We start from the raw sequence: 14,882 nt of genomic DNA, 5'->3' as shown, positions 1-14,882 counted from the left end.
GAGAAATATGTTGGTAATGACAGATATATTGGTAATGACGCCCATGCGGCAAGCCCGATCACGGGATTCGACCCTCGGACCGAGCTATCAGTGTTCAGAGATTTTACCGCTCGGCCGCTGCTGGGATCGATTTAAAAAGGGTATAAATAGAAATATGTACTACAGTTTCTTTCACTGTATATGTTAGTATATTTATAACACAGTTATATATATATACACACACACACACACACACACATATATATATATAGTTATTTATTTATTTAAAACAGGTTTGGGGTGCTTTAAGCTTTTATTCTTCTGGAAGTTATCAGAGATATGTCAGTAATGACAGATATATTGGTATATGATATATTGATAATGACAGATATCCTAGGTGGTTCAGTAGTGATTATCCCCAGGGTACCTGGTTTCGAGGACACTACCCCTTGTACAATATGTACGCAGCTTCGAAATTATAAGGGAAATAATAGTTATATTCATAAATTATATAGCAAAAATTAAGTATTTTTTTAAATAATAACATTTAGGCAATTTGCATAGCGAGATTACGGAATTAGAGAAAAGGTACACCTAGAAAATCGAGAAGACATGAAAATGCTCCGAGACATCAATTAGCAGTTCGAACTGGTGACATGAAGAGTAAGTGCGAACCAGACATTTACAATCGTACAAAGCCGAGTTACTAACAAATAAGAATCATGTAAGAATAAAAAGCAAAGTAATTAAGTAAGGCTACTAATGAATAGCAAAAGCATAGTTAGAATGTAACAGCATCCAGCATAATAATTAAGTCAGGTTGCTAATGAGTATTAAAATTAATAAATAAGCAGCTGTTTGCTAGAATTATTGGGATTAAAGATTTCTTTAAATAGAGAAAATATCACAAAAATTTTATCTAACGGATTATCATGAGCCTGGAGTTCAGGCATTTTATCAGCAATCGTTATAAGAATATTCATAATAGAGTATCCCTTGAAAACATTTACTATTTCTTTGAAAAATTTTACAATATCATTGATGGTGCTTAGAAATGGTTCAACATTAGCAGAGCTATGGATGGTATCTTTAACATTTTTGACAATATTGGCATAAGCCCTTTCACTAGTATCAAAAATCTTTACAGGGTTTCTTGTAACAGATTTCACATTAGTTTTAACATCAAGATTTGTGACATTGGTTTTATCATTATTCATTTCATTAATTTTAGGCATATGGGAAGAAGGAAATTTAGGACATCCACGATAATTCGCGGTATGTCCTTCTTGATTACAATTGCAACACTTAACAGTAGCTAATCTTTTTTTGCGAACAATTCTCAGTTTTATGTGTACCTGCACATTCGACGCAGCGAGGCTGCAATTTACAAACATTGGATGAGTGGTGGAAGGGTTGGCAGTTATGTGATGATAGAGATATTGATATATTGGTTATCAGAGATATATTGGGAATATATCAATCCGTTTGCGGGATTCGGACGGACAGGTTATTTGCCCCGTATGCTTCTGGAAGTTACCAGAGATATATTGTTAATGACAGATATATTGGGCTGAGAAATAAATGTCAAGTTGGTGCATTTGAGAGGTTACAGATGCTATTTGTTCTGGTATTTCCACCAAATGGATAAAATTTACATAGTTTTCAACAAAGCAAAATCAAGTTACGATTGACTCGAAAGTTTGGAATTTCTGGTGTTATCGGCGCTGTAGGGTGGTACCCACGTATCTATTATTGCACCTAGTGACACTTTGTTGACAACCCTAACAATTGTTGCTCACACCATCAGCTCCTCACAGAAGAAGAAAGCCCCAGGGCACGATGGCAACTCGACCAAAGCACTGAAACATCTCCCCATCAACGCTCTCACCTGCCTAAATAAGATTTTAAATAACATTATCAAATTTGCTACTTTTCCTATCCCATGGAAGCGAGCTATAATAATAGTTTTTGCTAAACCGCAACAAAATCCCACTTTCCCTCAGAACTATCGCCCTATCAATTTACTAAGTCATCATTCTAAAGTCACTAAGAAAATTCTACTTTTACACATCCAAAGAATTCATCCTTCCATGAATTTTCTCTCAGAAGAGCAATTCGATTTTCGCAATCATTATAGCCCTTGCCACCAACTTCTATGAGTTATGAACATTATCACTGAAGGCCACATCTGCAAGCTTCCGAACGGTGCAATATTCCTCGATATCGCGAAAGCTTTTGACAGGGTATGGCATCACGGCCTCATTTACAAATTAATTTTTCAGATCATTTTATTCGCTTAATTGCCTCTTTTCTCAGCAACAGGATGTTCAGAATCAAAATTGGTACTACTTACTCAACCATCAGAGTAATCAAAGCTGGTGTCCCACAAGGGTCGGCACTTTCGCCGTATTTTTTTAATATTTATACGCAAGATATCAATAAAGACTCTTTAGTTCATCTTGCACTCCTTGCCGGTGACACCGCCATACTTATTAAAGCCTGCACAGCAATCGCCGCAAGAAACCAACTCTAAAACTATCTCATAAAACTGGAAAAATGGCTTACCCTTTGGAGGATTAAAATAACACTGATGAAACCAAAGCAACTATTTTCCGTAAGGGTAACATAAAATATTACCTTCCACCCCTGAAATATTTGACTAAGAAATAGACTGGATTAATGAAACCAAATACCTTGGATTCACCCTGGATCAAAAACTTACCTTCAGAACTCAGTTCCGCTCAGTTGCACAAAAATTTAAAATCACCTCAGCAACTATGAGACTTCTTGTTAAAAGAAGCAACTTATCTAGAATTAACAAATTAATTTTATACCGCTCCGTACTTCGTCCAGCCCTTTTTTATGCAGCTCCGATCTGGCGACATGCAGCTAAAACCAAAATTAAACAATTACCCTGTTTGAAGGTAATAAAGATGATTTAAGTAAAGTTCTTTCAACAATGAATTCTATTGATCCTGCTATTCAGTTCACTTTTGAACTTGAGACTTGCAATTCTCTTCCGTTTCTCGACATTCTGGTCACACGTAACACATCCAACTTCAGTACTATAGTTTACCGTAAACCTTCATCGGTTTGCCTTCCACCACACTTTAAATCATGTCATCCGACTAAACAAAAGTTAGCTTCATTTTATTCCTATGTTTTCCGTGCTCTTCAAGTTTGCTCCTCCAAACTAGCCCTTGATGAAGAACTAAATTATTTAAAAGCAATAGCTATTGACAGGGGCTTTTCATCCAACATTATTAATCAAGCAGTTAAAAAAGTCTCATCTGAACACACTAAAAGCCACACTCTTATTTTAGGAGATTATAAAAATTCTGTTGTCATTCCCTTCTTTCCATCAATTAGCTATAAAGTTGCACATATTTTGCAGAAATTTAACTTTCGGATTGTTTATTCTCCCATCAATAAAATTCCGAGTTCCATACTCAAGATAAAATTCCCCATTCCGGATATCAATTCCTGGGGTATTTGTAGGATTCCTTGCCAGTGTGGTTTAATTTACATTGGCCAAACTAAGAGAGCCTTAAAATTTCGCGTCAAGGAACATGAGGCATATGTTAGAAAAAAGGAAATACAGAAGTCTTCTGTTGCTCAACATTGTTGGTCCGAAAACCACACTTTCAATTTTTCTGCTGCCAAAATTATTCAAAAAACATCTTCCATTGGAGAACTGGAGTTTCTAGAGGCATTTCACATTCATAAAAATCTTTCTGTTCTAGTTAACGATCCTAATTCCAATCCAAATTTGCCTTCGGCCTTTAAAGAAATTATGTTTTAGTTCTGGTTTCACCAACAGATGGCACCACTTGCTTATTCTTGTCCAGGCTTTCTTATCTTATCTAATCATTATTTCCTATCTTGTTCATTTGCGGTTTTGCAGCTGAAGATGATGGTTCGGTAAAACCATCGAAACTAGTCCTGTGAAAATTTTGTAAATATAACGCTGATTTTTGTTGTTTGACTTCTGAATTAGTATTTATTCGGCGTGTTATCGTGTCTTAATTACAAGTTCTACAAAATAAAAATCTTAGGAGAAACTATTAATGCTCCTTGGTATATTCCAAACACTTACATCCACAGAGACCTTCAAATTGAACCCATGCAAGATAATATTAAAAGATTAGCGGTCAACGTCTTTCATTCAGTGCAATCCTACAGTAATAGCCTTATTAGCACTCTCAGACACTCCCCGCACCCCCAAGCAGAAACATCGTTACCCCTGTGACATCCTGCCTACTTAACAAATAGCACAATAATTGACTCATTCACGCTAATTGACTGTGCGGTTTACACACGCCTCATCTCGTAACGTCACTGACCCCACCTCCCATTCGCCGCTAGCGTGGATCAGATTTCTTCTCACCCCCTCCCACACCTCCTGTTACACTGTTCTCTGTTCTTTTTTCCGCTGATTGTTTATCAGAAGCCGAGTAAAACGTTGTTTCTGCATCTTGACACTCGAGAATAAAACACGATCTTTATCATCATCATCTCTAAATCTAACTAGCCTAAAGAGTTCTCCCTCTCCCTTCCCTCCCCAGACCCAAATCACTTGCGACGTGAATGATCTTTCTCAAGCGATTCCTTTCTCGTGTTGTTAACACCACAAGATCATTGATGAAGGAAATACCCAAGCTCTTCTAAATTCATGATGTAACTCTTCAAAATTGATTTTGGCGTTTTATTCGATATCAAAATTATTAAATTAAGTCCTTCAATGTGTTTTCCTTTTTTCACTGTGGAAGGCAGTTTACTTTTTGTTATTTTGACAATTCGACTCTAAATTTTACCTCTTTGCCGAACCTTCTTTTTGATGATAATTATTTAATGTTTGATGATGTGGGGATAAAAGCATTAAGCCTACGAGCCTCGTAATAGAATCCTTCCTTGATCCTTGATTGTATTCCGGTGTTGCACCATTCGGCATGATCTTCTGAAAATTTTTCTCTTTCTTTATTTGTGCGATTCGATCTACTATGTAATTTAAAATGTTCAGACTAAATGCTTCATTTTAGAAAATAAATAACGTACGAAATTGCAATATTACTTCGAAATTGGAATATAATTATGCTAAGTAAAAGTTGCATGGCAGACATTGCTCCATCATTTCAGTAAAACTTATTTTCAATTAATTCTGAAATTTTAATTATATCTGATTTTTTTCTCTTTTTCTTATTTGTTTTCCTGTTACCACACGGAGATTTCATTGATGGTATTTTATCTGGATATATTTTTCAAGCCTTACGGACACGTGGGTAATGTTTTCTTGGATTGGCAACTCCTACCGTCATGGATATTCAGTCTGCCATATCAAAGTGAGTTGTTTACGTTTTAGTAAAATGCTTTCTAAATTTTATATCTTTTGATAATTTTTCAGTATAATTATAATTTAATAATCATCCTCGCTGTGTGTTAGTGATTTCTTTACATTAGCATTAGTAATTAGCACTAATCTTATATCTGCATTCTAACCTCGGACTGTTGATCTTGTCCTACGTACCTCTATAAACAGAAGTGTCACCTGTCTGAAACTGAGATCGAATGTAATGTCGCGATGTGGGGTGATAGACTGATGAAATTGGTTATTCTTTACAATATGGTAATTGGTAGTTTGGGAACATTTTGGAAGCGATAAAGGTTACTACCTGGGACTTTGGTAATAATGTGAGCAGTACTCAGTTCCGATTACGCATTATTTTGTGTGGGGGAAATGAGAGATCATGGGATATGTCATGTGATATTAATGGACGAATTACGCTTCTTTAATCGGAAAAGGGGGGAATTTGGACAAGTATCTGTGGATGTATATTATTTTGTATTAAGCTTCATTGTGTGTTGTGTGAAGTAGGGTTGAATAATTTTGGGATTGTATGGCGCTGTCTAAAATGAATTGTAGATGTGATAAAGAGAATTTTTTTTTTATCAAATTCTATCAAATTCGAAAAAAAAAATCGTTCAGTAATTTTATTGAATCCATAATAAAAGTATATCCACCATGTAAGGAAGATTCGGAAGAAGATTAGGTTAGTTAGACTTTGTTAAGAATGTGAGTAGTATTCAGTTCTGATTACGCATTATTTTGTGTGAGGGAAATGAGAGATCATGGGATATGTTATGTGATATTAATGGACGAATTACTGTTCTTTAATCGGGAAAAAATCTGGCAATTTTGTATTTGGCTTTATTCTGTGTTGTGTGAAATAGTGTTTGTGAATTTTTGGGTCCCATGGCCGTAAGTAAAGTGAATTCGAAATCGGTATATAGTGGTATTGAAAAGGATAGTAATAAATGTTTTTTAAGGTTGTGCGAGAGAGAAATAAAGATGTTTATGTTATTTATTTTACTTGGTATCTTGCTTTGAAAGATAAGTATGATTTTAAAGATTCTGAAACAGAAGTAAGAAAAGTGTATCCGCCACGTAATCAAGATTCTGAAGAAGATTAGGTAAGTTAGTATTTTTAATTATTTGAGGATATTATTTTTATGCATTGTTGTAAATGTAAGGTGGAAAGGAATTTGGTATTATTGGGAAAATTGTTATTAGCAATGATTTAGTTTAAAGTAATTAGGATTGTAAGGTAATTTTTATTAATTTAATGTATGTGCTCATTTATATTTTTAAGTAGTGTTTTTGAATTTAATTATATTTTAACGAAATGATAGTTATTTTGTGAATTTTATGTTTGTAGAAATTTGGTATACGTTTAAGTTGAAATAAACGTGCATGGAAATAATTTAAATATTTGATATTAAGTATTTGTAATGCGTGAGGTATGAATTCGTTGGTGACGTGTATAATGTAATAGATGATTTAGAGGTAAAAGTTTTTGGATATTCTATTTATTTTATATGTGGAAATGTTGATATTTGTAAAGGGTAAATACTTTTTCGCGATCATGTAATTTCATATATGTTCTTTTTACCGGGTTTAAAGATTGAGAAAATTGTCATGTATTTTCGTGAAATTTTTTTAATTTATGAGAAAAAAGCAGTGTACATGGATATAGTGAAGAGTGTGCGCAATGCCATTTTTGTGCAATTCTGGGATGTTTTTTTAAGTAAAAATAAGTCGGCGTGTACATGGTTTATGTGTATGTGTTATTTTGAAAAATGCGTAAGGAGAATGGTATTGTGCAGTTTTTCCTAATTTTGCAGTGAATATTTGTCATGATTAAGCAGTTTTGTGTGATAAAATTTCTAGCATAAGTGTAATTCGGCTAGTAGATTTTTGGAAGAAGTGTTCAGGAGATAAAAAGAAAAGAAACATGTCTTTACATCGTGAAGACAAAATGGCGGCGGGGAAAAAAAAATAGAGGGTTGCTGTAGGAGAGTTGGTCGCCAAATTTTCGCCAAAAAATCGCCAAGTTACCATAATGTAAAGATCAACCATGAAATTTTTCTCTTCAAGTGTATGTTATTACCGGTGAATTCATGAAAAGACTAAATGTGTAGCTAAAAATTACGTGTAAACTTTGAATAGAAACATATCAAACGGGCAAACTGATCCAGATTATTGTTTAACTGTATTGAGATATTTGTGTTATTTTTTTACATGTAAGCAGTTTAATAAGCATCTGAGGAGACCGTCACATGTTTTATAGACCATAAATCGTGTACATAACACAGAAATATTACTTAATAGATTCATTAACGCATTCAATAATTTTTATGGACTACTAGTAATTTAAATGTTAAGATTCTGTTGCGTGATCTGCGTCAGTGACTTGGTATGAAGGAAATCCAGTGGAGATTTTGATTTAATGCTAGTATATAGTACTCACGGGATTTGGTGACTTGGCAACATTATGATGAGCAGTAAATGAATCATTTTGGTGTGTGCTAATTCTGTCTGGAATGCGGTTCCTAAGTTTTTAAAACCGCGCCAAGGCCGTACCGTTACTAGGCTTTTACCGAGATTTTTATAAAGTCCTCATGTTTAACAGTGTGTGTCACTTTTTTTAAAAATTTTACATCCATTTGATTTCAGGTATATGATTAAATTGACATACACGTTTAATCAGCTATACATACATTTATGGAAAACAAGTTTTCAAAAAACACTAATTTCCAGGATGATTCCAATATGTCATGTATAAAGGAATTAAATGAAATGAATTAGTCTCATTGCTGATACTTATAATTAAATTTTTAAAGAGAAAATGCACGATTTTTAAAATATAAACAAAACGTAGTTAAATGTCAACAGAATGTTTGTGGTTATTAACGCCTCTTTAATTAAATTTTTTTTTGGTGGGGCGAGGAATTTGTGATACCTATTGAATTTTTGAAATGCAAATATGAGTGTAATAGAAGTTTTGTATTTGACATTTTCATGTGTTAATATTTTAATGCAGGGTTGATCTGTACATTACGGTAACTTGGCGATTTTTTGGCGAAAATTTGGCGACCAACTCCCCTACAGCAACCCTCTATTTTTTTTCCCCGCCGCCATTTTGTCTTCACGAAGTAAAGACATGTTTCTTTTCTTCTTATCTACTGAACACTTCTTCCAACAATCTACTAGCCGAATTACACTTATGCTCGAAATTTTATCAAAGAAAACTGCTTAATCATGACAAATATTCACTGCAAACTTCGGAAAAAGTGCACAATACCATACACCTTACGCGTTTTGAAAATAACACATACACATAAACCATGTACACGCCGACTTATTTTTACTTAAAAAAACATCCCAGAATTGCACAAAAATGGCATTGCGCACACTCTTCACTATATCCATGTACACTGCTTTTTTCTCATAAATTAAAAAAATTTCACGAAAATACATGACAATTTTCTCAATCTTTAAACCCGGTAAAAAGAACATATATGAAATTACCTGATCGCGAAAAAGTATTTACCCTTTACAAATATGAACATTTCCACATATAAAATAAATAAAATATCCAAAAACGTTTACCTCTAAATCATCTATTACATTATACACGTCACCAACGAATTCATACATGCAGCATTACAAATATTTAGTATCAAGTATTTAAATTATTTCCATGCACGTTTATTTCAACTTAAACGTAAACCAAATTCCTACAAGCATAAAATTCACAAAATAACTATCATTTCATTAAAATATCACTGAACCATGTACACGTCGACTTATTTTTACTTAAAAAAACATCCCAGAATTGCACAAAAATGGCATTGCGCACACTCTTCACTATATCCATGTACACTGCTTTTTTCTCATAAATTAAAAAAATTTCACGAAAATACATGACAATTTTCTCAATCTTTAAACCCGGTAAAAAGAACATATATGAAATTACCTGATCGCGAAAAAGTATTTACCCTTTACAAATATGAACATTTCCACATATAAAATAAATAAAATATCCAAAAACGTTTACCTCTAAATCATCTATTACATTATACACGTCACCAACGAATTCATACATGAAGCATTACAAATATTTATTATCAAATATTTAAATTATTTCCATGCACATTTATTTCAACTTAAACATACACCAAATTCCTACAAGTATAAAATTCACAAAATAACTATCATTTCATTAAAATATAATTAAATTCAAAAACACCACTTAAAATATACATGAGCACATACATTCAATTAATAAAAATTACCTCAATCCTAATTACTTTAAACTAAATTATTGCTAATAACAATTTTCCCAATAATACCAAATTCCTTTCCACCTTACATTTCCAACAATGCATAAAAATAATTAAAAATACTAACTTACCTAATCTCCTTCAGAATCTTCATTACGTGGCGGATACACTTTTCTTCATTCTCTTTCCGAATCTTTAAAATCATACTTATCTTTCAAAGCAAGATACCAGGTAAAATAAATAACATAATAAAACATGTTTATTTCTCTCTCACACAACCTTAAAAAACATTTCTTACTATCCTTTTCAATACCACTAAATACCCATTTCGAATTCAATTTACTTACGGCCATGGGATCCAAAAATTCACAAACACTATTTCACACAACACAGAATAAAGCCAAATACAAAATTTCCAGATTTTTTCCCGATTTCCCCCCTTTTCCGATTAAAGAACCGTAATTCGTCCATTAATATCACATGACATATCCCATGATCTCTCATTTCCCCCACACAAAATAATGCGTAATCGGAACTCAGTACTGCTCACATTATTACCAAAGTCCCAGGTAGTAACCTTTATCGCCTCCAAAATGTCGCCAAACTACCAGTTACCGTAATGTAAAGATCAACCTAATGCAGTTTTATAAAACTGAATATTTTCGTTAATCTTCACATCAATGTTACAGTTTAGCATTTTATTTTAAATTGCCGTGTTTATCCTCACCTTGTATTAAAATGATACAGTGTACAAATATGCAAAAATCTTGCGAAAAAATTTTCAAGCTTATCTTAAATCAAAAATTTGGTTTCTTGCCCTTTGTATTGTTATATAACATTCTTGAACTAAATATCGTAAAATGTTGATGCAATTTTTTTTATACTGTTGTCATGATGTACCTTTAATATAATAGTTAAATAAAACATGAATGTTTTGATAAAAAAACACGTTTAAATTTTTGAAATATTTTTGTGCCTTTAAAATAATTTCTTATTAAAATCCACCTGTATATTTTATTGTGTTGCAGTTTTTTAAGTACATTCTGTATCTGTCAATAAATGACTACTGTTGATTCGTATTATTTTATTGCTGAAAAGTAAAATATGTAAATCAGCAGTGCATTAATTTGTGTGAATTGTATGCTGCATGTTGTATTTGCTCAACTGGCCTCCGTTAAAAATTTTTCTCAGGTATAATTTTACTTACTTTAATGCATCTTTGAATTAATTAAATACAGTCAAAAGTCGTTAATTCGGACACCCATAATTCGGAATGATCTATAATCCGGACCTCAAAACTAAAAACTTTCTGCGCATGTGCCAACGTGGCGCATGCGCATAGGCGTTTACGCGTGCGCGTAAGACCTTTTACGACTGCGCATTATTGGTTTGTGCTCATTTTATGAATACCTAGTTAGTGAACTTTTTAAATTCATTGCATTTTCATATGTATATTTATTTGGTACTCGTTTGTTATCTGGGACACATATGTATGGATGTATGTGTTCCTGTATGCATGTATTTATGTATGTATATATACATGCACATACCTGCATACATTTCTGGATCTGGTCTCAGTAGCAGAGTACCAATTATTTTATTGAAAGAGTGGATTTTTTTACTTTTTTACCTGCATCCAATTTTTTTTCTTGCAGTTTAATTTTAGCCTTTATACGTTTATTTAGTACATAAGTGTGTTATGTCTGTGTATTGTATTATTACCTTGAATTTTACATTATGCAATTCCAGCTATCAAACTTATAAATTTAATAGGTAATAAATCACATTTGCAGAAACGCGTTTAAAAAAAAAAACTATTATGCATCTTTTTTTCCACAGGTTTTTCTTACAACTAAGGATCGTGCTTGTATTTTTTGTAATAAAATGCATGATAGTAAAAACTATTCCCATGCATGTTCATTATCTCTTAACCCTTTGCGGCGCACTATACGTTAACGTCGGAATTTCAACAAAAAAAGTTGTATACAGTCTATTTAGTCCTAAAGGAGTATACAAGTAAAATTTTGTAAAATTTGCACTTACCATTTTAATTTTGTGGGTGTTCCATGATGTGGAACACTGCGCCGCGAGAGCTTCTAAAACTGAGCATTACGAGCGAGCATTAGAGTGAAGCATGAAAATGAGTAGAAGCTAGACTAGAAGAGAAACACGCTAATGTGACAATCAAAATCGTAAAAAACAACCTTATATTTAGCGTAGGTATAATGAAACACTCAATCGATTTCGAGGGCAGCTAAAGGTCCCTCCTCATCAGGAGAAAGAAATACATAGAAAGAAGAAAATAGGAATCGCAGAAATACCTTTTCACAATATGTCCACTGACAGGAACCGATTTTGTAAGTTACGCCTTAAGCGTACGAAATTCTTGAATCATCTACAGTTTCTTCTTAAATGCAAACATCAAAATTTCATTCCCAAATTTATACATGTGAAATGTAGCCTTAAAGCTTCCGTTCACGTTTAAAAAATTTTGCATAAATTCAAATTGGCACTTCTTCGTCACATTATAAGGGACACACGCAAACGTTTATCTAAAATTGAATTTGAATTATATTACCTCCATTTAAAAATTGCTAATTCCACTGAAAATTTTTCCTCATTTGAACATACATCCTGGTCTAGAACCGATACCGTTTGTCAACGGCATAAAAATGTGCTCATTTCTAAATTCCAAAAACTCGCACACCAGTCGGATAGTCCCAATTATCTAGCTGATCTTCCCACTGTAAACGTTAACTCCATCGTTAATATCTCCAATAGGAATCTTTCGGAGGATCAGTTAGAAGTATTAAAATATAATTTCAACTTTTCAAAGACATCTAAACCTTCAATTCCTCAAATCATCGCCCCTATAGAGAAAGCCTTTAAATTCTCCAAAATTTCGGAAACGCAGAAGGATACAATCCGCCACCTAATTGCTCATAACGTTAATTTTAACAATAAATCTTTGGGTTCTAATCTTAGCAAAAAGGAAAATGAGGTCTTACGTGAAATTCATTCTGATACTAATATCATTATCTCTAAAGCTGATAAGGGCGGACAGATCGTTGTTATGGACAAACACACATATATTACTGGAGACTCTAAACTGATAAATGAAGGTCCATATTGCTCGATCCCTAAAGATCCTTCAACTTCGGACCTCACGAAAGTAAAAAGTGCTATTAAATCTTCCCACATTCTGCCAACTCAGTTGAAGAAATCACTTATTCCGCCTATTACTAATTGCGCTTGACTTTATGCTCTTCCAAAAGTCCACAAAACCGGTATTCCTTTTCGACCAATTGTTTCCAACATAGGTACTGCTTCATATCCTTTGGCCAAATATTTAGTTTCCAGATTTTCTCCTCTACTTGATAACAATATTCACATTGTAAAAAATTCTGTTGAAGTCATTGATAAACTTAAAAATATTTCCCCACTTCGTTCCATTATGGTTTCATTTGATGTCAAATCATTGTTTACTAATGTTCCGGTCGAAGGAGCACTAAATTGTCTTGAAACTAGGCTTCGGGAATTTCACTTCACACATACTGAAATTAATGAGTTGGTTTCGCTTACTAAAGTGTCTCTAAGTCAAACCCACTTTGTTTACCAAAATGCAAATTTTCGTCAAGTTGAAGGATTGGCTATGGGTAATCCTCTCATTCCGGCACTTGCTGACATTTATATGCACTATTTTGAGGTGAAATTATTTGATAAATTATCTTTTCATCTTTGGATTCGGTATGTTGACGACACTTTCGCACTTTTTGATGGTTATAAAGAGGATTTATCCGAGATTCTATCTATTATGAATTCAATTGATCCAGCCATCCAATTCATCTTGAAATTGAATCCAACAATTCCCTCCCCTTCCTCTATATTCTTATAATCCGCAATGAAACAGATTTTAGCACCACTGTGTACCGTAAACCCTTTGCAGTTTCTTTACCACCCCATGCCAAGTCATGCCAGGGTGGCATGACTTGGTTAAGCAAAAAATGGCTTCTTTTTACTATTATGTATTCCGCATGCTTGAAGTTTGTTCCTCTGAATCTTTGCTTAAAAATGAACTTAATTATTTGAGAGCAGTTGTGATTGACCGTGGATTTTCTCCCGTGATTATTGATAAAGCCGTTAAAAAATTTTCAGATTCCCATCAAAGAAGACATTCCACTGTTAGAAATAATATTAATGACCTTGTTGTGCTTCCATTTTATCCTTCTGTTATCTATAAAATTGCACGGATTCTCCAGAAATTCAATTTTCAAGTCGGTTTCTCCCCTATTAATAAAATTCACCCTTCGATTCTAAAAGATTGCGTTTCTGTCTTGAATTCTTGGGGAATTTATAGTATATCATGTCAGTGTGAAGATATATTGTCCAAAAAAAAAGAAAGTTGAAGTTTCGTATCAAGGAACATGAATCTTATGTCAAAAAAGGGGAAATTAACAAGTCTTCAATAGCGTATCATAGCTGGACTTTTAACCATAATTTTGATTTTGGGTCTGCAAAAATCATCCAAAAGGCTTCTTCCATAGGCGAATTGGATTTTCTTGAGGCTTTTCACATTCACAAAGATTTAGAAAGTTTAGTTAATGATTTGAAGTCCAATCCAGTCCTTCCTAATGCCTTTAAAATTCTACTGTCTTAATTCAATTATTTTTGCCGATAGATGGCATTACCTCCTCGCACTTGGTACTACCAGAGGGTATAAAAATCCGTTCAGTGGTTGCTTTCCATTATTTGAAGTTCAGATTTTGAGCGTAATGTGCATTTGCCCCTCGCTCCCTATTTTAACTTCGCTAATATTTCTTTATGCTTGATCAGACAGCCTGGCTCAGTAAAAGTAGGCGGCCAGTGCAACTCTGATTAAAAATCTAGTTATAACCACGTGCAGTGCTGATAAGCACCACGTGTTTCTGTGATTCCTATTTTCTTCTTTCTATGTATTTCTTTCTCCTGATGAGGAGGGACCTTTAGCTGCCCTCGAAATCGATTGAGTGTTTCATTATACCTACGCTAAATATAAGGTTGTTTTTTACGATTTTGAATGAGTAGAAGCGTTTGTATAAGCATGAAAAAACTGTATTATGGCTGTATACATGGTTTCCTGGATATACACAATATTCTTGAATATATATGGATAAATGAGATAAATATCTATATACACAAGTCCTATATACAAAAATATGTACAAATTTTCCTATTTCTTAGCTTCGTGAAATTGTTCAAAGCAAGTCGCACCTTTTTGATGGAAGCACAAACCAACTATGATT

The 14,882-nt window shown here is 33.5% G+C and overlaps 1 protein-coding gene across 6 annotated transcripts in view; it reads left to right on the top strand.

Moving 5' to 3' along the window:
* The first annotated feature begins 5,205 nt into the window (after nt 1-5,205).
* The window catches only part of AP-1gamma (adaptor protein complex 1, gamma subunit), a 190,118-nt gene continuing 180,441 nt past the window's right edge, over nt 5,206-14,882 (top strand). For 3 of the 6 annotated variants that reach the window (XM_035352909.2, XM_085808333.1, XM_085808332.1), the window contains exon 1: nt 5,206-5,318. In XM_035352909.2, the coding sequence (XP_035208800.2) occupies nt 5,293-5,318 (26 nt within the window). In that variant the 5' untranslated portion in view covers nt 5,206-5,292. Of the gene's footprint in view, nt 5,319-5,877; nt 6,027-6,264; nt 6,448-9,871; nt 10,222-14,882 lie in introns of those variants that run through there. The other 3 variants (XM_085808335.1, XM_085808334.1, XM_085808336.1) reach the window with 3 other exon arrangements.

Source organism: Stegodyphus dumicola, chromosome X1, assembly GCF_044657685.1.
Source record: "Stegodyphus dumicola isolate Sdum_Otavi_A_Nest chromosome X1, ASM4465768v1".
Taxonomy (NCBI): Eukaryota; Metazoa; Arthropoda; class Arachnida; order Araneae; family Eresidae; genus Stegodyphus; species Stegodyphus dumicola.
Note: the sequence above shows the minus strand (reverse complement) of the source record. Positions and strands in the feature narration are given on the sequence as shown.